The sequence below is a fragment of the Diprion similis genome, chromosome 4 (assembly GCF_021155765.1).
Source record: "Diprion similis isolate iyDipSimi1 chromosome 4, iyDipSimi1.1, whole genome shotgun sequence".
NCBI lineage: Eukaryota > Metazoa > Arthropoda > Insecta > Hymenoptera > Diprionidae > Diprion > Diprion similis.
This window is the reverse complement of record NC_060108.1, coordinates 25,474,708-25,502,173: the sequence shown is the minus strand read 5'-3', so window position 1 is coordinate 25,502,173 and position 27,466 is coordinate 25,474,708. Positions and strand designations below refer to the sequence as shown.

Genomic DNA, 27,466 nt, shown 5'->3' with positions numbered 1-27,466 from the left:
ATTAAATTGTGATAAACATCGGATCAGCTGATGAGTGGCAACAGACAGACGAGGCCCATTGTTTTCGGTTATGGCGACAAGCAGCTCTGACGGATCTTGTGCAGCGCCCGCAGATTTTCAGCTTTCAGCCGAATTGGAAGTCGTTGCCAGCCGTCTGAGCATCAATTTACTAAAGTGTCCGCTGTGCCACAACACCCGTAGAATTTTCTACTGCAGACAGTGCATTCAGAATGGGGATTTCGTACATTCAACTTCTGTTTACTCTGAACGGTACAGTCGGCTCGTGCGAAGATGCATCCTGCCATACCTATTGTTATTGTATCATATTTTGTTTTTCCCCTGTATTTTTAAACAGCATTTTTATTGTTATCGCCATCAATTTATCCAAATATCCTTCATGTACTATTGTTTATCCTGTTTGATAAATTTACAACAATCATCTCCTGGCTATCCGAAAATGCTGTCAACAAAATATCTTCTTTATGTTGAATTCCTCTCTCCACTTGGCTCTGATCAACGTATTATGACTCACCTGCGTGAGCTACATATTTTACGTGATATCATTTTAGAACAACATTAAATTTGTCTTACTAATCTATTTATTCCAAATATACTCTTTCTCCTCTGATCCTGTAATCTTCGTGCACACTATGCATGTCATAAATCGTCTCGAGAAAATATGCGCATTAGGGTGAAAACACACTGATATGATTACGTTGCAGTCAATATTAGTTAGCAGAATTAATTACTTTACTCGGGTTCTTTTATTCCTTTTAACTAGACTTGAATTAAACAATGGAAACGCTTGTATCTCTGTTGTTGCAAAGATATTGACTTGTAGTAGTTGCTGGGTGTATCGCTTAAGTTCTGGATAATTTTGTAGCTCAATATTGACTAGTAATTTAGAGAGCGCTCATGTATATGTATTAGCAATGTTAATCATAATTTATTCATATTCTTCAGGTTTGCGGATAAACAATTACGGCTGTTACGGTTGAAAGCCGCAAAGTCCCAACTTGAAGAAAAATGCATGAAAACTCTGGAAAAAATTAAATACAAGGACAAAGTGGTAATATAAATTAAGTAATTTCCTATAAAAATACAGTTTCTTATAACTTATTGCTCTGCTTTTAGATATGTGATATAAACACCTATAAAGAGCGAGTCAGGCTACTCCAGTCTTTGGTGAATGAGACGAAGCAAAGTATAAACACAGGTATTGCATAAGCAAGATCCAGGTGAAGTATGTCGTAGACTCATGGTGTCTAGCCACCGAAAAACCCTGATATAATCAAATCATCAAAATAAAGATTCTGTTTAAGCAGTTGCTTTGTCAAACCATAATAGAATGTTGAAATATTTAGCTATTAAATGATTTATACCTTTTATTTTTCATTGAATACGAGCTAAAAAGTTTCCTTAGTTGACATCTTGTAAAGTCATAAATTTTAAATACTATGTTTGCCGTACATCATGGCACTAATTGAGTTTTAATAGTGTTGGAAGAAATGGCACGTATATTATTGCTTCTTTTTTTAGGTAATCAAAGATTAAACATCCTCAGAGATGTCAATGCGCAATTGGCATTGAGATTGCCAAGGCATGAAGACCGAGTAGATAAATTGCAACGGTATGTAATAGGAATAAAGGCGAAACAAGAGAAGGAAAGGGAAGCTGTTGAGAGAAAGAGGCAGTTGCACAAAAAAGTTGTTAGGATGGCTAGCCAACAATTGATTGATTATATTTTTCCTATATCCCAGATAAAGCCCAGCCGAAGGTATGATTACTGTTCACACAATGATACTATAGTCTTTGACGTCACATTTAATCACTCATTTTCAGGTGAAAATTGTGAGCAATATAAAAACTACTATAACTATTTTATTTTCAAAGTTTGTACAGCAGCGAAGACGAGAGTGTCTGTGGGGACTTGGTAAGTTGCGCTCTTGCAGATGCTTCCAGGACATCTTATGTTAGGGGTAGATGGGTTAATGACACTGAGAATAGCTTGGAAATGCAACATTGCATTGTAGCCCCAACTTTACCAGGAACAGGAGATTATTCTGCTTATTCTGTTTGGGGTATGTACATATCGTTTATAAAATACTGTTCATTATATTGAAAAAAATTATTCTCTTTGAGCTGTGAAAAAATGGAGAATGATACAAATTTTTAGACGTTTCACAATACCTTCGATTTCTTGCTTAGAGTAGATTCTCAATCGTTTAACGTAAATCACAGTCTTATATAATCTGTATGATTTTCCAAATCTGAAACGACAAAACTTGCTTTAAGACTTTTGAGAAGAAGGAAATTAAAGATGTTCGTAATTTTTAGTGGCAGCCAACAAAGATGGTGTACCAGGTGGAAACAAGGAAAACGCCATGCACAATCCAGGCTACAATATTAGTGCAGCTCTAACTTATACAACACAACTCGTTAATGTTCTCGCGTTTTACCTAAATGTAAAACTACCATATAAACTTCCCTATAGGTTTGTTTCATAATTTTTAAAAGTAGATAAATTTTCTATTAGCTACACTATGATGCATAGCATATTTGTATTTTCAAATTTTCTTTATACCAACCTTTTTGTTTTGTTACTGTGTTCCAGTGAATTTTGCGGCAATGAAATGTCGGACCAGAAATTTGCCAGAAAAGTGGCCAGGCTCAATAGCAATGTGCTGCACTTGTGTTTTATGCAAAATACAAATCTTTCGTATTTACATCCCACCCACACATTGCAGAACATTATGCACTTGCTCAATACTGAAATTACCAATCTTGGAAGGTAAATATTATGCACCGTTGATGATTCATGTGTGAATCACAATCTTTTTCAACGAAAAATTCTTGTAGTGATTATTGCCATTTCATTTCCACATTTTGGCGTAATATTCATAGTAGTTTCGTTTATTAATTTATATTCAAAATCATGTAAATTTGAATAACTATGTCTTGTTGATCTTCAATTAGAACTGGTCCATTGGAAACGGATTTACCAACTGCTTCGCTGATGCACAGTCAACTGATTCCGGATTTAGACGCTAGCGATGATTCCGCTTCAGACGAAGAAGAAGATACTCGCAATTGGGATTGGGAGGCTGTGAGTATTGCTCCGTTGCGAGTGATGAATTCGTACCATGCTTCAAGTTTCACTAGAGGTCTAAACTGAATTTTAAACTTTGTCGATCTGTATGCCAAGGTACCACATGTTTGCCCCGAGATGATGGTGCCAATTCCAGAGGGAACAATAGGCCATCAATCATCAGCAAGCATGCAGGTGAACCAAAGCGTGGCCGGTGGACTTGTGACAAGTGCAGCAGCTGGTATAGCCTCGTTTTGGCGAGGGTGGACTACCAATAAATAGATTATAAAATGAAAACAAAAGGACTCACAATAAGTGAGTGGAAGGAAATAAACCCAAAGGGGTTTTTCCTGCTTTGAGAGAAAATGCCTCGGTGTTTTTTTGAGGATATTTCTCTTACGAAATTGTGATCTTCGCTAAATAACCGAGCACATCAGCTCTTGTTATACACGTGGAATATTAGGCACAATATTATTCTCTTTTGCGACATGTGTCTTTAAGATTTGTAAACGATTTTTTTAATTTTAAATTAAGAAACCAACATCGCTCACACGGTGCAGCTACGATCATTAATGAATTTTTTAAAATGTATTAAGCAAATATATTTTGTCTCGGTAAACAAAAAAAAATTTCTCTCCAGTTGCCTTTGGCTAATGAGCTATCTCGTTGGCATCATTAATAGTAGCTCACCGTGTGAGACTATGTTTAAATATCCGTAGCAATGGTGCTACTTGCAAATAAGCAAAGAATCCTAAACGTACAATCGAAGTCTTGGGTCTGATGTGTTCAGCCATATCTCTTTCAGTCAACAGCTGACGGACATGTAAGTTTGCCACTGTCAAACTCTCTTCGAATCCACGTACGTTATTTTATTTTATTTTATTTTTTTCAACATTGTAAGTTATTCAAAAATTTTAATAAAATATACTCCACAACATTTATTGTAAGTTTTAGTACAATACCGCGATCTTACTTACTTCTAATAGGTTTGTATAATTACTAGGAATTAGTTGATTGTAAATTATTATAATTGGTAAAAATTTGCAAACTTTTAAAAATAAAGAAATAGATAATTATACAATTGAAAAAAAAACAAAAAAAAAAACAAACAAGAAAACAGTCTTCATTCAGCTCTCTTTATGAATTATGACTTATGACTCTTTCCAATATTTGCTTGTCATGGCTGAAATTTGACCTGCACATGTATGTTTCAAAGGAAATTAACGAATTGCTTAGCCTGCCATTTTATTTCGCAGTGGAATGCAAAGTACTGGAAATGCGATCAAATTGAGTGATGGGTAAAGTATAAGTCAGACTTATATGAATAAACGATTGATAATTTATTTGATAATATCCATGAATCTTTAGTTCAGCTTTCTGGTAATATACTACAATATTGTTATGATGTTAGCTGAATTTGCTAAATAGAGCTAAATTAGCGTTGTTAGTTTAGTATAGCTTCTTTTTCTCATCTCACTGAATAAAAACGTTCCTTATCGTTCTTTAGTAAATTTCATGTAGTGCACAATGCCTTCAAATCCACTAGCAATAGATTCTACGCCTATGTCTAATCACTATAAACTATTTCAAGTTGAAAACTTTAAATCAATGTACTTGGATATATGAATTCTGAACATTGCAAACTCTGCAACTGCGGAAGAGTCTTATGAAATAATTCACTACAAAACGATATTGAACTTATAATATTCTTCAGTTTTATATGACAATCCTGAAGATTGTTATGACATGACAGAAATTTTTTCTAAGTTTCCTCTATAGACAAATGTAAATAATTTTCAATTATGCTATAGTAGTCAAAGTACATTGATTTGTACAATAGTTATTTTTACAACAAGGTATTTTATCTAAACCTGTAGCCAAAGGTAAGATCATCAATAATTAATGAATAATAAAGTCAAATATACGCTTTATAATTCTCGAGTAATCGAATGAATGGTGAGTTTGCATGTGTGAAAAGTTTCTTGTTTTGTTATATTAATTAAAAATACAGAAAAAAATGTACCTGGTTGAAAATACGTATAAAAGTAGTAAAAAATGTTAACAATTCCTGACTTCATAATATTGTATTTTCGTACTGTAGCAGCAACTTGTATACAGCAATTTTTATAATTTTTTTTTTACACTAAATATCGACAGACTAATGAAATTGCCATAGTTTGCATCACCCAATCACCCATAATAGCTATCAGAATTGGAAACAAGAATATTTGGAAACTGAAAAGATTGCCGAGTATCAATGTGACAATATATCTTTTTAGAAGAAAAATATAGTAGGGATTAGTAAAAAATGTTCTGATTCATTAAATCTTGGATGGGTTGCAGTTTACTTGTGAATACATACTATAGTTATAAGTACTTTATTTCGATTCAATAGTTTACTTCACATAACTCAATTGATTTTCTAACAACAAGATTATTTTATTCAATTAATACGGATGAGAATATTCGAAATTATTGAGATATACGGGTATATATGATTTAAATTAAGTACAGCTTGAAGAAAACTATAATTATCTGGCCCACATTTGTACTGAAGCGGTTACACGAAAATCGTATGATGAAAACTGACAGAAATTACAGTGCGAAATAATAAAAGCTGCTTTACTCTTAAATAAAAATTAGTTTCTTTATTTTCCTACTACCTGAATTTAAAAGTAAAATATATCTATAATATTGGATCTTCACAAAGAGATACAATCCAAAATTTTCTCTAATATAAGTTACATTGTGATGGAAGTAGGTATTGTGAGGTAATGGCTTAATCGTATAAATATGCTACTATGTGATTTAATTTAATTTACACATCTCACCCTTGGCTAGTATCATATTAAACCGCTTTATACAGTAAACTCTTAAAATCGTAGGTTTTTTTTGTCAGTTGTACAAGTGTAATGTAATGCAAGGTATATTGTTTGGTATTGACTAATGTGTGGTTTAATGATTAATTATTGTTCTATACAATTGTGACTTAATGCGGCAAACCCATCATAGCTGTTGTTGACGATGTCTCAAATCTGCTGTTCTCTCATTCGCCAGATTATTCCATACGACACGTATAAAATGGTATACATATTGTATGCACTAACTAGTCCTTGACTCCTGTAAACACATCATTATACAAGTATTTTAATTGTTGCGTTTAAAAACTTTTCGATTGAAAATCTAATGATTAATATGCATTTTTAGTTTATAATGGTTTAGTTTTTAAAATTTCGAAATTGACGAGGCACTTTTTATAAATATTCAATTGCTCCTAAAATATTCACATACTGAATAAATTTCAACTGTCTTTAGTCCCGCCAAGAAGATATAATATAAATACTTTAATTATGTTAAAACTTAATACATACAGGATTAAAGATTGTTAGGCTGAAATCATCTCACGCACATATTCATTAATTTATTTACAGTTCTCTACTGCTCACGATTTAAAATTAACGTATTACAGCTTTCTACACAATTATTAGAAAACTCAGTTATTTACATCTACGAGTCTCAGCGCTGTTGTAGATAGATCAGTAGGTACCTAGATTCAGCTTAAACTTTTCATAAGTCAGCTTTATCACAGCCGGATAATTATCAAAGTATATATTCATAGAAGAATAGAATATGTGTCAGTTTTGTGAATTTTGAAGATTGTTTTCACTTTTCCGTATGTGTATGTGAGGTCTGGTTTAAATGCTTCATTCTATGAATACATAATTCCTCGATCGTCAAAGGTAAAATGGTACTAAAATTTTTTCATTTTTTAGTCCCGAATAGACATGTTCTACACAGTAATAAACATTGAACAGTCTGTTTTAAAACTTTATTTCAATGAGCCTATCGATTAGTCGTAATACAGGGTGGCGTAAAAATGGAGCAAGAGCATGTATTTAGTTTTTCTGATTATTATAATTTTTCAACAGATGGGAATCCATGCCCACAAGCAAAATCAATTTCTTCATTCTTAAAGCAAATGTTGTTGTAAATTACCTTGTAACTGCGGAATACTGCTCAATTCTTAGGCCGGCCTTGTATCAGTTTTCTATGTTCAGCTTTGTTTAGAATGCAGACGCATCGAGTTGTATATACAACGAATAATTCGAACTTTCCTTGACTCATCTTCTTCTATCTATAAAAGTTGACTATCAAAATTACCAAATTCTATCTACCAAATTTGGCTCGACATATTAATGGTATGACAAATGTTTGACAATTTCGTTACAAATGTGAAGGTGACTAGATCTAAGAATAAGTAAAGAAATATCAAGAAAAAAATATGTTTATCAATAATGTAGTTTTATCAAGGGACTTGTATTTACAATGAAAATAAGCCAGGCTATGAATATAAAGCTACAAACTGGTTTTTCTTTCTGAAGCTACATTTCGTAATAATATTATGAAAAGCATTATAATTTGTTACACACGATAATCATTCAAAGCTTATTATTTTTGCAATGAAATAGATTTTTTATAATAGCATAATACGATTGCTGGATTTGTTATTGCAGAAATATTTAGAGCCAGGCTAAACACAATTCAATAAAACACTCTGAGTAGTTCCATGAGATTTATTTGTCATTGATGGCTATGATTAATGCAAAAATTAAAAATAACATTAAAATATCTTAGTTCTATATTACAATAAATGCAAAGTGAATTTGTTGCAAATACTACGCATCGTCAAACTATTTGAAGAGTTACCAACCCGCAGCCAAGACATTAATTGTAATTTACTTGACGCTAATTTTATCTACTGAACAAAAAGCAGCGATTATATCGGAGTGAGAAATATGCTGTAATTATTGTATCCGCGTCACATTTAGACAATCAATAATCAATTCTCGATCCGTAGAATTGAATTAATGAAAATAAATGAAAATCACATATGTATTTACAAAAGTGTGATTACGACTCCGTATTAACTTTACCTATCCTTAATCACCTGCTCATTAGGTACACTTGTTTCCATTTAGTAATAACCAGAATTTGTTTTCTTTTTCAGTGTTGAATACTTCTGTAATATCTGGCAGAAAATTAATATCAATAAAATTAATTCCTTTGCAGTCTTCGAAACTTGAACGGTTTTAGGGGGAAAAAAAATGGATTAAACTATTTCTACAAAGATATAAATTTCACCACCTTCGTGAATGATGTTAAAGATTACTACTTATATAGCGAAAAAGATAAAGTAGATTCCACGAAATGATTTTAATTATGTATATTATATATAACAACATGGATATATATATATATATAATATATAGTATTGTGTAAGTAACGTCCCAAATTACACTAATTAACATACAAAAATTATATTCATTTACACGAATAAATATTAGTGTAAAATATTATGCTTGTTTCAACAAAAGAAGTTATAATTATAAGGAGAAAAAAACAATGGACTAATGGTAGTGCTGAAATTTCAATTCACATACAAGTTCATTACAGCCAAAGGATATAAACTCCACTTTTGATAAATTTCCAAACAATTGGTTAACAAACAATAATTCATACACTCGCAGAGAGATGAGCAATGAGAAACAAATATGGAAGCTAACATTCAATAGTAATTACTTTGTGGCTGGGTGATGCACTGAACAACGAAAAGTACAAGTAACGACACAGGAATTTTGAAATTCCTAACAATTGGCATAGTGTTAACTTTGAAAAATCGCATAACGATAAATGTTTAAAGTAACAATTGAAGGTGGAGTCGGCATGCCGTAACCGTAAGTACAGAAATTAAGTAAATAATCTTAATCATGTTAATGATTAAGTCTCGAATAAATGTGAAAGTACATTTTGTTCTAAGGTCAAGTTATCCTATAATTGCCGTTACTTCTTTTTGTTTAAATTTTTGAAAAATTTCAACTTTCGATTCTATGATTTTATTCAGAAAATTCAGAACTACAAATTTTTACAAGAGTTCCAATGACAAAAAAATATACTAAAGATGTAGTTCGTCAGCATAAATGACAATTTCAGGAAAAATCACTTTTCAACATGACTATATAATACGAGCAATGTAAGAAAGTAGAATATTTTTGTTGAACTTCCACAAAAATCATCGTTTGTTATCAGTCGGCAAAGATTTATTGCTAGTGTGGTGATACACCCAACAAAACAAAATGAAGAACCAAAATTAGAATAAATCAAAAAATTAATAACTGTTAGTAAGTTCATTGAAAGCAGGATTCTTCTCCTCGGGAAGGAAAGGAATGACGGACAAGCTCAATTCAATCTAAAGGATAAAGGGAAAAAATTAATAATAGCGAAAATTATATCAATTGTGGATTTGGAATAGGAATATTGAAATGCAGAAAAAACTTTCCATTCGTGGACATTTGATACCTTTAGTAGGTTGTAAAAAACCCTATAATGTGCCTGCATGATATTTATAATCCATAATTTTATGGCAAGTCATGAAGAAATATACCATTTCTTTTTTTTTTTGAAATCTGTAATAATTCTTGACAACATATAATTCATAAGTTTTAATATAGAATTCATTCTACAAATGACACCTGTACCCACTTGTTGCATTACTCATCGCATTTGCTCCACGTTGATCCTGCAGAGAAAATGTTACCATTTTCGAATTTCAATAAAATTAGTCATTAAGAATGGGTATAAATACATCGGCTTATTCGATGTTAAATTATTCAGTGTTAAAGTTTAAGCTAGGTCTGTTTACTTCAAGTTTAGTTTGCTCGACAAAAAATTTTTATGGTTCAGATAATCAATAAGGTCTATTATTCCTCAGATGAAGTTCTTACGATAAGACATAAATTATTTGCAACATAGCGCGTATTATAAATAATGCAGCATCAAATGGATTTTGTATACTTTGAACTGTTGTACGAGCGATGAAAAGAGATTTTGAAAATCAATATTACGATGCCTATAAATACACGATTAAACGACACTTTCAGTTACCAATACGATAACGTGTTCTGATTTTTATCGATATAAGGAATTTCAGATAATATAGTTACTTTCCTGTTCACTTGTATGATCTATTGACCCTCACTGGACATAACGAATTTCTTTTCGCTAAATAATTTCTTCTCGCATATTTGATATATTGTAGTAAATTATGGAAAGTTAATTAAATAAGGAGAGAAGAGTTAGTTATATTATTATCTTGAGTTTAGTTGGAATATGGTGGAATTATCATCATAGAACTTCTATGGATTATACCATGATTTTCTGTCTCAAGCTTCTGTTAATCATATTGTATAATGTAAATGTAAATATAATCTTTGATGCTTTTACCAAATGCTGGTGACTAATAGTCATATATTTTTAAGAACTAAGGCCGCAATTGCATGATGCAGGTGATGGCAAAGAACATTATCAATATTTACAAAGATGTATGTAATATAATTTCCGTCTGTTGAAAATTCATGGTGAAAGTTATGGACAACACCTCTGTACTGAAATTCACGAATGTGTGAAAGATATCGCAGTATTTTAATACCAATTCCAATTTATTTGAGCACTCTTATTGGTTTAGGCAGTGCCTGCATCAAACAATAAGAATGTGTAGCAATGTCCTCGTTTTGGTAGAGCTGTTATTTTTAGCATTCCTTAAACGAGATGCATTGCCAAAATGTATAATGTCTTAAGAGGCAGTTCGAAAAAGAAATATATAAATTAAGCAACAGCAAAGTTTTATCGGCATAACGTAGTCATTGAGAAAATAGTTTGGTTTTTGATTATACACATAATATATGAGTTTATTTCTAGCTATATACTAGTCCTATTCTGAAAGGTACAAGTCTCTCCGCTTTCCTTAACAAAATACCTTACAATCACAAGTATTTACAAGTTACAACGCTGTTACAAATATAAATTTTCATAATTGATATATAATACTCAAGGAAAATTGACAATAACAATCGAGTTCCGACATTACATCCTTTTCAACGCCAGGCCAGAAGCAAGTTTATACAGAATAGGACTATGCACAAAGCAAGCTAACTACATGCGCATCACTCAAGAGCAAGAGTCAGTTATCGTAAAAAATAAACGTTCCAATCGACCAAAGGAATACACCATGCTTCTATACTTGTTTCATTCGTATATCTCTGATGATTTGAGTTAGATCAAAAACAGTTCTACTATTTGACTATAATTTGTAAGTATTTTTTCCCGCCGATTTTAATAGATTTAGAATAGCAGCAGGTAATAAGAAAGATTTGTAAAGATTTCAAAATATTGAAATAAAAATATAGTTTACGAAGTTTTCTACTCTTGCTCTGACCTGATATAATATAATTTTCTGTCAACTGAAAATAAGAATGCAATAAAAATGATCTGGAACAACTACTAATCAATCTGTTCAACTTGTCTTTTTTTATACTCGCATAATTTCGAGGTGATTGAAGAAGCATTGTCAAATACAATTTTATGATTGGAACCGCACTTGTGGGTTTTTTTTTAAAATTCTTATTTCCAAAAGACAGTGAAATGCTAAGCTTTGCTACTTCTCTTATTATTATTTTCACTACTGGGGTAGGGGGGGAGGGACAATAATATACTTTGGTATGTGTGTGCTACATTGATAAATTTCGGTGAAGGCCTTGATTTCCATTTTTTTTTTTACGATTAAATCGTGAAGGGAAGGAAATTCGAGTCGCGACGTATATTATAGATTAATTGGTCAGTACTACTTTTAAATATCTGTCACAAAAATAATATTTCGACGAATGTTCATTTTTAATTTACGTTGTAATAGTGAAATACGATTATTCAAATAATAATGGAAATATTTGTAGAAATTTTGCACTGCTGCTGTGACCTAATAGTTTTAGTGTCACAATGATTTCGATTTTAAAAGTAACGCGATATTGAAATTGGTATTTAATGAATAGAAACAAGTTTCAATCAATGTTATTCGTTTGTTGATCAACTTGGGAATAAATCTTGACTGGATTTGTTTTAGAAACTTGATTAGAAGTCTAATCACAATTAAATACAGGTACAATTCTAGTTCAAGGAGTTGAGAGAGTGCCCTGATCGATTTCGACATTGATGTTTTTATCTCCAAATATCAAAGTCCACATACTGCAAACGCGAAAAGAGGCTCAACAGGCCTAGACATTCTAGACACAATTCTGGACAAAAACACTCCAACGAATTTTCATTTGACGCAGAAATAAAGAAATGGCACGGATTCTACGAAATCGTAATAGTAAATTCGTAGAATTCATGTCATTTCTTTATTTCAGCGGTAATTCTGCGTCAAATAAAAATGTATTTCAATTCTTTTTTTCATAATTGTGTATTAAATGCGGCTGTTAATTAATGTCTATCATATTTATCATGATATATGTGGACTTTGATGTTTAAAGATGTATACATCAACGTCGAAATGACTAGTGCACCCCCTTAAATTGAATGATAGATTTCAGAAAGTTTTCTCATTTTAGCTAATAAAAATTTGGCCAACTTCTGCAATGGAATAATATGAATGGGGAGTTTTCAGTCCTGACTACGAATTCAGATACGAATATATGATACCAAACCTAATATGAGATAATTTTTAATACGTGAGCAGATAAGATTTCTCAAAATCGTATATATGGAATTATATTCAAGGCCTCCTTCGCTGCTATAATATTATTGACAGATTTCCAATATTGCATAAACATAACATCAGTACAGATATCCATAGACACCGATTCTAAATATTATATACAGGACTGCTCGTTTTTTTTTAAAGCTTTGGGCCAATTTGTCCATTAAGTAAGTAAATAAGTAAGTACAAGCTCATTTTAAAATGAACCCTGACAAACCATAAGATTGCCTAAAGCAAGACATTATTTTCATAACATTTTTTTTTTATAATTTTTGTTTTCTTTGATTGCTTGTTTTTATAGCTGAGAAAATTGACCAGTCATGATTTAATATTCTGAGCATGAGTCCTCTAAAACTACAAAAATATATAATCATTATATTGTAATATTACGCATTTCAACACAGCAGAGGGTGCCATAAAAATATTCTATTGTGTTAACAACTTATCAAATACAAATCTAGACTTTTTAAATATTTCCCATTCTTGCCAACGTCATTTCTTGACCAAATAGTCTCTTATTCACTGCGGATAAGTTAACAAACACATAGTCAGGTGAAACTTGTAAAATAATATACCATATTAACGATGTTCTTTTATACTCGAATCTCAATTCTACAAAACAAAGTGATGTTTAAAAAATCTGAAATTGTTGGCACATTTATCGTGAGGTTGGGATTTTAGGGCGAATCATCAGAATTCATTCGTACAATCAGGAGATCAAGCAATCTCGAGTCCTCAACTCGTTTGGAAAATCTTAAGTAAGTCGTAACTCACGAAGAATAAAAATTATAAGAAAGTATGACTTATAGACACAATACAATATTTGGCAAAACTCTGCATAATAATTTGAATATATTTTCATTTCTTGCTTATACCTTTAGATATATTTATGGGAGGAAATTGTATAAAATCCAACAATGGGTACCAGTAGGTATTAGGTAAAAATTAGGAATATCAATCACGTTCATGATTTGCCTTTACCAGAGTCTGTCGTTCAAGTTCATTCTACATGGCAGTTTGCAGTGAAACCATTACCACTATTACCAATTGTCGCTCAATGATAATTCTAATTTCGTTACAGTATCAAATTTTTTCCACGTTTATTTCATTTTTCAGAACTCGCAGTGGTATAGTTACAAGAAAATGTATTCTTTACGGATTTGATAATAATAATCATTCCTCAGATTATAGAGATATTCTCAACGCAGTTTTAAAGTTTTTCAAGTATCTGAAAATATATATGCGCACGAATATGTGGTACACGAAAAATACATTTTCGTTGTAGCTGACTGAGACAAGGTTAAGACATTAGTCAAGTTGAGCTTAACAATAACAGAAAAATATTCGGATGAAAATAAAAAAAAATATAGTATTGATCCATGCATTGTTTGTCGTTTGCCATATTCGATAGGAAAAGAGCCAGTGTTTTTTTGTTTTTTGAATGCGAAACAACATTACCAGAATCAATAGCCGTTAGAAAATAATGGAGCGCAATATCGATAAATTTATTCATATTTAATGGTTGTAAAAATGCTCAATCCGGTCTATGTTGAGAACAAATATGATGTAATTTATGTACAATTAATTATTGATTCTGAATTTGCCTTTATATGGTATAGATATGCAATAAAATGAAATGAAATGATCGAATGAATGAATGGACACACTGTTTAATATCACTTTGGAAATTACTCCATTTAATTATAGAATAATTCCTCAAGTGCTTGCACTCTATGTTTTTTCTTTTTTCCTATAACTTTTCTTTTTTTAATTAATGATAAAATCTGCCGCTGATACTTGTACGTTATAATGCTGTAACAGTTATTTAGCCTAACTATTTCACACTAAGGGTATCAAATATATTATATATCTTTCAAAAAGTAGTGACATTCCCTGAGTTTTTTCATATTGTTTTTTTCTTCTTTTTTTTTCAAATAATTTATTCATTTTTTAATTTTTATGTTCTTTATAATTTTAGTAAAGTTTAGCACAATACCGCATTCCATAGAGAATTTTCCTACCATTCAACGCCTCACCTGATCGAGATTGGGTAACATATGAATTACTATTACCTGTGATGTAACGGCAGATTTTTCATACTTTTTTTTTCTTTTTTTCGTCGACAAATGGTATTTATTGATGCATGCGTATATGAATTCAGCGAAGAACAAATTCCACTGTTTTATGTTTTATTGTACTTGAATGAATATAAAGAATGGATTTTGATGTGTGAAATGGGTAATAATTGTACGTTTGGTGTGTGTCTGTGTATGTGCGTGTGTGTGTGTGTGTGTCACGGAATAAGAGTCGTGGGTTAGTTAATATGAAGGCAAATCGTATCCAAGACTTACACTGTTCGCCCTGCTGGGGCAAACTTCCCGGAACACCTGTTCGATGAACGGTCGCCTGTGGAGAAGACAAAGAAAATGGGATGATTAGTCAATGCTGATTGAAAATTGCAACGGTATACAATTAGTAATGATATAAATTTCAGGAACAAAAAATTATCGAGATAAAAAGAAAAATTATGACTGAGGACACCACTACAGCAGCCTGCTGTGCGACGAAAAGTAAATAGTTAGTCGTTATCGCTCTGCAGTGTGTTAAAAATACCTATTTTAAGTAAACTTGTATCATGATACAGTTATACCCAAGGTCGAGGGTACCTTGATCATCCTGTTGCCAGAGTAATCTAATTATGTACTTTGGTATCCAGCCAAATTGCTAATAGACTATGTTCTTTCTTTGTGTTGTGTGCTGCGTTAACAACCAACCTAACACAATTTTATTATATAAGCATTCAACAGCTTCGCTCTGCTACACGTGTATGGTAGGCTGACTTAATAGTTAGTCGACATGCCTCTGTAGGAGCAGGCAAACGTTTAAGTCATTCTGCACATTTCCTTAACAATACAAGTGTCTGTTACGAAATTTGTACAAACAAAGTAGCGTTAACAAATATTATACAAATAAAGGTAGTATAGTTAAAGGTAATAAAGATGGCATTTTGAAAAGTGAAAAAATTTCCCGTGCTGCAGAAAAAACGAAAATTTTTGGTTGCCATAAAACATAAGAGGTGCGCTCGAAGCGATGGTGAGTTAAACTTGATTCAATTGTTGGTATGGATAAATTTAATTGTAAAGGAAGAAGAGGCAAAATTCCTGAGTAAATGAATTCATGTAAAAGTTTACAGTCAATGAGAAGGTGTGTCATGTCACATTGTGATTCAATGGCGACACTTAGTATAAGGCTGTATAGAGTTTGTCCGTGGGTGTGAAAGGGCTCAGTTTATTCTTGCATTCAGCCATCAATGTGATTCAAGGTGCATTAAGAAATCAACTTACTTGGCAGGAAGACCACCTCCGGGTGGAAGATTGGGCATTTCCTGGTCTATAAGATGTTGGAGCAGCTGTGGGAAATCGATTCCGTCCTGACCCTCCTGCTGCGTTACTATTTCTGTCAACACAATGACAATGATTAACTCAAAGTGTTCTAGTGTCTGCTTATTCGAAATAGAATTCAGAGAAATTGTAAAACATTCGGTATCATGAACACATACTCGTTGTGTGTTTATTACGATATTGATTGACGATATAAACTATTGTTGCTTTTTGTCATTTAATGTTTGAAAAATGTTGGTCATTTTTGGAATTTAATTCGAATAATCATATGCGAAATTGCTGTCAAGATTTGAGCCTGGTTACACATTGGATGGCGACATTTGAGAAACACTTTGAAACTTAGTTGATATAAGGCTTTGGGATTTAAAAATTTCTACATTGTAAATAAGAATTAAGTGTTACATAACATAGAGATGTAATAATCGGTGAGATTAGCGAGTAATTGTTTAGTGATAAACCTTCAAGTGACAAATATTTTTTAATTAGCTAAATATTCAAATGAAAATATCTAAACATGCAGCTACTTAGGACTGGAATAAACTACTGTTACAGTACATTTCTTATGGGAACAGTAATAAACACAGATACTCCGGTCATAAGTAGATACATTGATCTTGCTTTGAGTGAAATATAAAAACAAAAAATTTCTTCACCTTTGGAATTGTTTCAGATACTTCGTTTACTTAACAGGAAATTTCGGAAACAAGTGTGTTCCTTTACAAGTAACGGCAATCGCAATTTTTTCCATAAGAAATGCATTGCCGTTAAACGTGGAAAATGAACTAAAATTTAATGTCAAGAAAATGAAACAGAATCGAGTATTTTGAAACTGAGTTTGCACGTACCTGTTTCATCTCGTAAACATGCATGTTTTGATATAAGAAAATACTTATCAATTTATTTTTGTTTTCTATGGATTAATTACTATTGCAGTTTGGAAATTACTTGGGTATGTCATATTGACCAAGTCCAAAGGTGATAATTAAACAATATTATTCAATAATTTTTTTCAGTAAATAATGACAAGTTGCGAAACCTAACATACAGATATTTGAATTGACCACTTGGATTGTACCAATACTAATTCTTAGGAAAAATAGAAATGCGTTCGATAATATTGATTCCACTACAATAACTTCTTGGAATACAGGTAAAAAAATTCAATTTGGACTACTTCACAAAATTCATATCCAATGTTATCGTAATATTCCTTTACTCACGTAAGCTCCTTCAAAAATTTCGTCATTTGTATCTTACGGAACTAACTTTAACAAAGTTAAAAATCCACTTACAAATTCAATATTCTTAACAATAGTTACATATCACAACTGTCTAAGTTACGTTTTATCTGATAATTGTTCCAGTAATATATTGACTTTCATCAATTGCCAATGATCTCTCGATCCGTGTATATATATATATAATTTTAACGATTTAAAAAGTCAGTTACAATTGACATTATATTGGTGTGTAGAAGATGCGATTTCTAATTATTGGTCTAAACTTTCAATTTTATCAATTGGATAAATTTCAATTTTGACTGTTTAAGAAACTTGGTTGAAAACACCAATCATATCTACGGTGGTAACATATATCTTTGGTAATAATTAAATTGACTACATAACATGAATAATGACTAATATATATAATATACATCTATGTATCTATTTTCTTGTTATCTCTATGAGATATAATACTTCAGGAATAGCACTGTGCAATAATGCTTGACGTCCATTTCTAGAAAAACTTGACATCAATGAAATTACGTTACAGGGAATAGAATGTTTCTGACAGAATCATCGGACGGGATTTGACTACTTTCCTTTATTCCGAGCTAATATTTTTCTACTTCATTCCAACTACTGATTGTGGAGTCGAGAATCTTAAGATTTTATCTTTACCATTATATACCATAATAACACTGGCTCACTGTGTTTACACTGATGCATTCATAGGCTAATTGCATTTATGATCTATTTGTCTCTGCATGTTTGCTCTGATAATAGATGAGTTTTCTCTTTGTAAAAATTTAGCTGAATGTCAGCAAGTCATATATACGTCTCTGAAGATGTAGTATAACACAATAGTTGAAATTGGAGTGAAAAAACTAGATGATTGTAAAATTACTCTGGCCCAGTAATTCTATTACACTGTACAGAGTAAAAGAAAATCTGTGCCAAGGTAAAGTCAAATGAATAGCCATTTTTCCAAACATCAATTAATCTTCCTGTGACTACTAAAGTACATGATTACATTCCTCACAACAAACAAACGACTAAAATAGGTTGATTTTCTGAAAGCACAATAGATGCTACAGTAAATTCAACGCTATAGGAATAGCAAGTTATAATGTAAGACTGGTCTGAATAGTAGAATCTCAAACATTTGTTAACAATGAAATCTAAAAGGAATGACTTGAAATTCGACTAATTAATATTATATTTGAAAGGAAATATATTCCATACTTGAATGGAGAATAATGAAATGTAATACTGTGTAAAATTTTCATATCTCCTTTCCACTAATAATATAAGCACGTAAACATAGCTATTTTCTACAAATACAATTGTTAGCGAAAAATGTCAATAAAATGTTTGTTTATAAATGTTGTTTGGCTCCTTAGTTCACCGGATTTTACATAATTTCAGCTGATAGTAAAATATTTGCATTCCATCCATTTGGAACCCGAGTACAAATTTGCTTATTCAGAAATTTGTAATATATCGTTTAAACTCTGAATTTTAATAAAATATATTAAACATTTCAAGACTAAAATGTTTCTATTAAAACTATTACTACATATTAACGTAAGTTGCACTTAAAAGTATTGTAACTATCCAAAACGTTGAATACATTTTCACGAATGAAACAGAAAGTTTCATGATAATCTATAAACAACTGGTATAGAGTAATCTTTTACTTTGCATTATAAGGCTTGTGGGTTCTATATAACAAATATGTTTACGTTAGAACATTCTTTGATGAGATAATATCTCGAAAGCATGGTAAATATATGTATGCAATTGACACCATAATAATCTTATTTTTCTTTAAATAGATGCTAATGTACAAAGTCTAGCTTTTACGCAAACTATTTGCAATTTTGTTCGTTCATTCTATTCAAATAGGAATTGAGAATAATCGCTGTGACTGTGAAGATGAAGTATTTTAAGCTCTGTCGAGCGAATATAATAATGGGGTAAATATGCATAGAATATCTCGTTACTCTTTAATCTAAGGAAGATCTATTAAGAATTGCTTCTTGTTACCTATGAAACAGATACCATGAACATCGATAGTATACATATTGTTTCGGCTGATTTTTTATATAATCTAAGACTCCTTTCATTTTGACAAAAACTCAAATATGTCTTCATTAATTCAACGTTGCAAGTTAATACTTATGTCTTTACATTACATATATGATATCAAATCATACGTGAGATTCAATTTGGTCGAATTTTGAACATGTCAAGCTCTAGAAGCTTTCCATAGTTGCTTAGATGTTAACAAATATTATCATATCACACGCTTCAGTTACAAGATTGAATTTATTTATCAGCTATATTTCTCTCTCCCTGTTTTTCTCTCTTTTGGTCGCCCCTATCCTTCTTTTCCTATTTATGCGCGAGTTTAATAATCTCTTTTAAAAATGGTTCTTACCGTTTCTCATTTTCTAGATTGTCGAATCAAAGGCATAGTTTAAGATCAGCTTGTGATACCCTAAGATGGACTTATCTGCTCAGTTTTGCTCCGATTCATTTTTGTAGACGAGCTCCTTCTAACATAAGCTATGTGTTGGATTCAACGCTCCATTATTTAATAATATTGCTTCTCGACTATTTTGGTGTTTCAATTTTTTATACTTAAGTAAGAAGTATTAGAAAGTAGACACCAATTTTTGTTATTCAACTATTTTTCTAAATATGATACAAAAGGGAAAAAAATAGTATTTTAGAACTAATGGAAGAAAATATAATACTCAGGTGTTAAAACTGTCTGATGACTAGCAGAAATATTTCTCGATTCATCAAAACGATAGTGATAAAATGTTATCGCGTGATACTTTGGTTTATTGCTCACTTATTACGTTGAGATTCCAGTTGAGAAAAAGCACCACTGGGTGACATAATGTTAAGGTAGGACTAGTTTGACATAATTTCATGCACCCATTTAGGTTTAGTTAGTTATAAGAGTTAGTGATTTATAGATCAATTTACGACAGTTGAACTCTCTGGGATTGAATTACTTGCAGGTTTTTCTAAATCAATCCGGAATAAAACGGTCAACACAAGTAATAGATCAATAATCAATAGACAACCCCTAAAAAAGATTGCAATTATCTCTTTTATACGTTGGTTTGTAGATTGGTTACTTGATTACGATTGCACAGAATTTATTCAAACCACAGACGTATGTCAAGTGCGCTTACGACGTCTTGAAATACGTCTGTTAGTGCAGCATAGAAACGAGAGAAAAGAGTGAGAGTATGAAAAAGAGAATGAACCTTTGATCCTCCTTTCAATGGCCATTTCCAATTCAGCTTCTTTCTTCTGTGCATCTGCGCTTGGCTTCGGGGCACCAGGTAACGTTACCAAAACTATGCTCATGTTGTCTCGGCTGCCCTGGAAAGGCAGAAAAAAAGTATTTTACCAAAAGATAATCAAGCTGGATAATTTCATGGGTCAGCATTTACAGCTTTCCCCAAGTAGAAATGTCTTATATTAGTGAGAGTTTGCGCATATGAGCTGGCAGCATTCTTATCATGAGTTCACAAATAATGCCAAAAATAAATAAACCTTCAGACAAGGAATCAACAGTGCACGTTCACTCGATATTATTTTTGCCCATCAGCTTGGTACTTGCTTAACCAACAGACACAATATTTTACAGGAATTAATAAATCGGAAAGCTAGATATGTGTTTTTGTGATTACACATTAACTGATATAAAAGTGTGAGCAGGTTTTTCGATATAGATACGAATCAACTCCATGGAAAACCAGTTGCACATAATTTTAATTTTTGTAGATTCCATCTACGGAGAATTTTTGTACCTATGCAAGCATAATCATTAAAATTGTATAATTGAAATGTAATGGCACACATGCAATCTTCCTACAATTCCATTAGAATTTGTTCATATATTTGTAGAAAAGCAGTGCTGGTGAGTATAAAAATATACAAAAAGTGTATTTCCTGTTCCTTCAACATTTCAATATATTCAAAGTAAAGAATTGGGTGAAATATAAATTTCTGGTCATGTTTATCAAGCCATATTTTATCTTCCTTCAAAGTTTCCAGTGTTTATTATCATGATTAAAGTACCCAGGCTCGCGTAATTAACCAACTCATAAGTATTTATAGCCCAGGCAAGTGATTACTTCTTTTACTCGGTTTTCAATACAGTAAATAATCAACGACGAATGATGCTATAATTTTTAGAAGCAGCAAAGAGGTAACGAACGCTTCGTTAAATTTAAGAATATTTCATTATTCTGTGAGAGATTTTTACTTGTTGCTACATTATAGTACAAGTCATTGCTGTTTCTATTTTAATCTGAGATATATTAGAAACAATATTTGTTCCTGGCTGGCAAACGTGTACCCAATGATTAATATGATATAATTATCTTCACAGTACTATGGAAAATACAAGAATACTTGAATTTACACGACGAATTTAACTTGTTTAAAAAACAAAATGAAATTAAGGGATTGAAAAATGACAGCTTTAAGACTCTGGAAAAGAAGCAAGCTATTTTTGTTCCAAAGGTGCAAAGCTCGAGTTTTGCACTACGATATCCATTATCTATTTTCACTTTGATGATAAAGTTGTACATTTTATCAAGACAAGAATGATGACTGGAAGAAATGATAAGACTCACCTTATATAGGCAGGTATCTATGACTTGGTTGGTGACTGCTTCCAAATCGTCAGTCAAGAGTAGCCTAGAACGAATGAAATCACAGAGATCCTCATTGGTCATAACGTCCCAAATCCCGTCGCATGCCAGAACGAGGAATTCGTCATTAACGTCGTCTCTTTCCCTGACGAAAATTTCAGGTTCTGGTGAGACTAGCTGTTCGCACGGGCCACGACCCTCGACATTTTTGTACTCGTAATCTCCTAAGGCTCTAGAAACAGCGAGCGACCCGTTAACCCGTTGGATCATGACGCTCCCTCCAGCTTTTTGGATTCTCTCCTTCTCAGCAGGCAAAACAGGTTTGTGGTCTCTGGTTGAGAACACTGGATTACCAGACCGGCACAATACAGCCCTGGAATCTCCACAGTTGGCGATGTATATTTGCCTGGGAGAAATAAAAGCACAAACCGCCGTCGAGCCGGACTTGTCTGTGATCATCTCGGGCAAGTCTCGCATTCGGTCGTCTAATCTCAAAAAGCCTGAGTGAATACCCTTTATTACATCCTCCGCCTTAAACTCTTCCGTTTGCATAATCGACTCTAGCAAATGCTCCGCGCTGTGCGCAGACACAAGAGCACCTGCGTGCCCATCGAAGACGGCAAAGTAACTCCAATCCGACAAACCACCCTCGAGACCGGTTATGGCTCGGTGAGCATCTTCCATTTCAACCCGCCAGCCCTGCATGCTGGCGACTCCGTATCGCAAACCGTTCCCAGCCCCATGCTCGTTGTACTTGTCTGTTTGCGGTTTATCTAAAAATGCCCCCATAGTCTGTAGCTCTCTCTCTCACTATCGTGGTTCGCTGTTTTCAGCCGTAAAAATCCAGATTTTTATTATTTGACGAGCATTTTTCGTCGTATCAATTTTCTCACACTCAACACTTTGCAGCAGGTTTCCAGCTCGTTTTCTCTCGCCTGTAAATTATTAGATAATATGAGATACGGAGATGTGAAAATGCCGAGTTATATGTTGACAGAAAATAGCGGTTTCTCTATTGGGGCAATTTTGAGTCTCTCGATTTGGCAACGCCGATTTTAGCGACAAAAATAGTTTTGTTATTCCTTCGCACACGCTACTATCAACGACTCGCAACCGACTCGCGACTCGCGACTATAAGCTTCCAACGAAAACTTACGTGGGTAAAAACTGCAGCAATATTATTACTAAACTCGAGCTAATTAATGCCTATGGGTTAAGCAGCGGTTCAGTACAACAGTTTAAGATCTTCTATCAACGCATTTTTCGCGTCACCTTATTTAAACGTCGCTAGTTGAATCGGCTCATGTTTTTCTCAGGGACCACAAATATTACCGTCACCATGTCCCGTCGTCGAACCAGGCTCAACACACAGAAACAACGGAATCGACTCGTATGAATGGCGGATGCTTATTTCTCGGCCACTGCGCATGCCCGGGTTATAAATAGACCCTCGTATGCCGTCATCGCCGTCCAATCGGCTTGCCGGCTGTTATTTTTCGCGGGTCAAACCGTCGCTGGTGCCGAACAACTTAGGGCTTAAATTTTCGACACCTCGCGCTCGCGTTATCGTTCCCGTATCGTGGCTTCGACTAACCACCGTGCGAACGTTTATCTTATCGCTTTATTTATAACGGGTAAATTTTGCAACGTATCAATGACGGTGGGGATAACATATTGTATGTGAAGATGATTTGAAAATTCTCGTACGTACGCCTCGAGCCATCCAATTCGTCGGTTTCTTCTCCTTTACAGCTGCTGCCTTGGGGCTTCTTGAATGAACGCGTGCGGCGTGAACGCAGCCTCGCTACGACGCGTGGTACTACTGAGCTCATGCGCATTCCCAGCAATCTCATTACCGAATAAAAAGAATTAACGCATTCTGTGATATTGTCAGTTATTCATTCATGATGCAGAGCTGTTTATGAGCTCTGATTTATATAGAGTCATGACAGCACGCGCAAATTTAAACGCCAGACACGTTCGAAATGTTCTCTTACCACACGTGTCTCACATTATCCGCACTGTTACGATAATTCTGTAGAAGTCCTAATGCATAGTAGGATTGCTAAATCATTAAAATTTGCACTATTTGGAGCAACTGTTTTATTGTTTTTTTTTTGCCGGAATAAATAAAATTTGCAATGTATAAATGTCAGAAGCTGTGGTCAGTTTTCATAATGCTAGCATCTTACCAAAACAGTTTGCTATTTATTTTTTCGCAATGAAACCTAAATCTCGTGGTACCATGAATTGCTTGACTACTTCATCCGTTACTTTGCTTCTTCTTTCTTGATGCGCTGCAACCAGAGGCTGCAGTACCTCTATTAATTCTTTTTTCAGCTCTCCAGTTAGAATTTCCCCAGCCGTGTAACCCTGGAAAAAATAATTTTTGCTAGGTGTCAGAAATAAACCTCGAACATTGAAAATTTTCGTGAACTATTGTACATTGATCGAATGACTATTTTGGTCAGGAATAAATTCATTGGTTCAGCTAAAACTAATACTTCTCTCACTTTTTCGAGTTCCATCAGCCTTTCGTCATCTTCTAAGAAGAACCTGAGCCACTGATAGGAAATATCAACCTCGCAATTTCCTCCTAGTGTTCTGTGCTCCTCGACTGTTGCTTGACCTCCCGAAAATGCATGCTTATTAATTTTGTTCTTAATCTGCTTAGGAGTGTCGTTTAAGAATATAGCGCTGTTACTATCACTGGCTGACATTTTGGTCTTTGATCCTTGCAGTGCAGGGAAAAAGCATGAGTGAATTAAAGCTGGTTTTGGGAATCCTATCCTGGGTGCTATGTCTCTGGACATTCTAAAGTACGGATCTTGATCGATGGCGCATGGTATGAGGCAGTTGACTTTTGCACCTTTAAATATGAATGGAAAGGTACTAGAAAATGCAGGTGCCGCTTGCGTCGGAGGAAAAGATATTTTGGCGACTGGATCACTGTCGCCGAATCCAAATATTCCCCTAACTTGATTGAAGGTGACGCATCTTTGTATCCTGATCATGTTCTGATAGAATGCTGGATTATTTCCGATGTGCTCCAAGTCAGAAAAGATAAACGTCTTCTCCGGATTGAATCCACATGCTATAATATCCTTGGCATTATTATAAGACATTTTAATTGCGTCTTCAATCTTTAGGTCCTTCCATATTGACTTCTCATCGTCGGTCAGCTGAATTACTTGTGGTACGTCAAATACATCCTGTAACCATTTACAGAACATGAACGGAATCAAGTGACCCAAATGCATGGACTCTGAACTCGGCCCTCTTCCTGTATAAAGGTAAAAGGGCTTTCCTTGCTCGTACATGTTCAGTATCACGTGAACATCTCGATGGGAAAAAAATATCCCCCTTCTCAGCCAGTGATGGGGTTTTTTCCCGGTCAGCTTCTCAAAACGAGTCAAAAGCTCTTCGTCGATTTTCGAACTTCCGAATCTTTCTGAAAAATATAAAAGTGGTGAATTTTTTTCAACTTGTGTACTGATTACAATAAATAATCTGATTAAGATGATGCAATACTAATCCAACTCTATGGTTTGACAGAAGCCATCGTGTAGAAGTAAATAATAACATAATGCAGCACAGGAAACTGTGAACACTAATTTTTTTTACACATAAACATTTTTACTTATCTATGTTTTACATACTGATTAATTTTTCGTAATCTATTCCGGCATCGTTTTTGCTTTGTACACTCCATGGGTTTACCACATCCTCTTCGTCCCCGGCTGGCTCCAACGACAGTTTTTCAATCTCGGTTTCTCCCATCGTTACTTTAAACTATTACTTAAATAATTGGTAATCAAATACTGCTATACTCCGGTCCTCCGGTCTTCTGTAATCAGTCATATGTCAGATCACGCAACTAATTGTAGGTTATATTCCCAACTGTGAACATGTGAGTCATTGAAGACTGCACGCTTTTACAATCAGAGCTTTCAGGACGCTGACACGCTTCATGCAGTGCTTCCATTACGATTTGCAGTCAGGTAAATTATAGATTTTTTTTACCGACTGTCAATATCACAGATTTCGTACTCACCTCAACAGAATAATGATAGCCGACGTTTGTCGGTAAATTATTGTTTTTGTCAATAAGTTCTGATGCAGTTGTAGCTATCATTCATGCCCAAGTAACATCTGATTAAGAAGAAATCTACGTTACCGTTGCAACAAAACTGGAAGGGGTTTGCGAATCATTGAAGTTCGAGTTAGGAATCCCGCGGGAATTCAATGGGATTTCATTTTAGTTTTTTGCCCTAGAATCTGCAACAGAATGAGTTTATCTGTTGAAAACGTAGGTAACTTAGCCATTTTTGCTATTTTGCACAGGGCAGAAGAAAGGAATCTAAGTCATCGCTTTCTCAAAATCCACTGAAATTGCACTGAATTGAAACATAATTCACTGACCGACGAGGCTCGAACAACATCCGCACTGATCTGCCGATTTTCGGCAACTGCACAAACGGCTCACAGCTCCGGTTAGAAATCCGAGTACAGATGCGCCATCTGATGGGGATCTGATACAACTCAGATTGGTACGATCGAGGAAATGCAGAACACAATCCCACTTGATCCAACGCTTATGAATTACAATTGGAGCAAAGCTATGATTTCATAACATTTTAAGGAATGCTACTCGCCAAGTCAGGGCACAACAGTATCAAACCTCTTTATTTTCCGATCACTCAAGCTTCGTGTACACAGACTTAAATCTATTTCGAATAAAAGTGCGTTTCAGCATTTAATAAATTACATTTCATTGGTAAATAATAGTAATAAAAATAACGTCACTAGTAATTCGTATCTAAAGAAGGGTTTGATTAATAATAATAAACCGATTGTATTTTGTAAAAAATATATCAAGAAAATACCTTATGTGGTTATAATTTGTACAGACATATAAATAATTAATATAGCTTGACGAACGCAGTTTAATTTTTAGCAATCGGGTAGCGTCTCAAATTGCAAGCAATAACTCGATCATTCCTTTCCATCATGCGTGTACGATTACACCAAGATTTTTTCAACCCTATTAACATTTCTTTAAATAATTATCGCCTTTTATCAAAATATACAACACGGACGGTTCTGCTACATGGAATGGAAAAAAAATTCGTCCCCGTTCATGAAGAAAAATCGAGTTTAAGCCAGAGTTTTTCGATTAATTATTATGTCAACTTAAGACGCCGCTTAGGTACATGAGTAGGTAAATGTATAATAGCACAGAATAACATAACATATATTACGTCAATTAGTATAGAAACAATCACATCCATACGCAATGTACAAAGTATAAAAAGTAGTTCATATTGAATTGGCATTACAAGTATATTCATTGTAAGACAAGTATAATAATTTAGATAAAGGTATGTCGGTATAAGGAATGGAATATGACAGGTAAGTAGTAGACGGGAGTGTGATCACATGAAGTATAACACAGAGTTTAAGTATTTGGATCTTAGGTTAAC

General features: G+C 33.5%; 3 protein-coding genes and 1 long non-coding RNA gene across 9 annotated transcripts; 2 read left to right on the top strand and 2 right to left on the bottom strand.

Moving 5' to 3' along the window:
- The first annotated feature begins 48 nt into the window (after positions 1-48).
- Positions 49-5,382, top strand: LOC124405343 (beclin 1-associated autophagy-related key regulator). The gene is made up of 9 exons (XM_046880161.1): positions 49-270; positions 964-1,069; positions 1,135-1,216; positions 1,540-1,777; positions 1,894-2,081; positions 2,338-2,494; positions 2,615-2,791; positions 2,977-3,106; positions 3,206-5,382. Exons 1-9 carry the CDS (start codon positions 71-73, stop codon positions 3,368-3,370), a joined length of 1,443 nt encoding a protein of 480 aa, XP_046736117.1. The 5' UTR covers positions 49-70; the 3' UTR covers positions 3,371-5,382.
- Positions 5,233-23,455, bottom strand: LOC124405347 (protein phosphatase 1B). Of its 6 annotated transcripts, none has more exons than XR_006929101.1 (7): positions 23,316-23,455; positions 21,966-22,918; positions 20,586-20,703; positions 16,022-16,133; positions 15,029-15,083; positions 7,085-7,223; positions 5,233-6,208 (listed from the first exon to the last, which is right to left on the bottom strand). XR_006929101.1 is itself a non-coding variant. In XM_046880168.1 (6 exons), the coding sequence occupies exons 2-6, from the start codon at positions 22,770-22,772 to the stop codon at positions 6,191-6,193; spliced, it is 1,110 nt and encodes a 369-aa protein (XP_046736124.1). In that variant the 5' UTR covers positions 22,773-22,918; positions 23,140-23,403; the 3' UTR covers positions 5,233-6,190. The 6 variants fall into 6 exon arrangements, 3 of the variants coding, with proteins under 3 accessions (XP_046736124.1, XP_046736122.1, XP_046736123.1); XR_006929099.1 differs by having other exon boundaries at positions 23,140-23,407; XR_006929100.1 differs by having other exon boundaries at positions 23,256-23,407.
- Positions 15,433-16,089, top strand: LOC124405349. Its single transcript, XR_006929102.1, has 2 exons — positions 15,433-15,622; positions 16,029-16,089. It is a non-coding gene; the product is annotated as an uncharacterized LOC124405349 (long non-coding RNA).
- A 616-nt stretch (positions 23,456-24,071) lies between the features above and the next one.
- LOC124405346 (tryptophan--tRNA ligase, cytoplasmic) lies at positions 24,072-25,939 on the bottom strand. Its single transcript, XM_046880165.1, has 3 exons — positions 25,643-25,939; positions 24,497-25,434; positions 24,072-24,356 (listed from the first exon to the last, which is right to left on the bottom strand). Exons 1-3 carry the CDS (start codon positions 25,761-25,763, stop codon positions 24,192-24,194), a joined length of 1,224 nt encoding a protein of 407 aa, XP_046736121.1. The 5' UTR covers positions 25,764-25,939; the 3' UTR covers positions 24,072-24,191.
- Between the last annotated feature and the right edge of the window lie 1,527 nt (positions 25,940-27,466).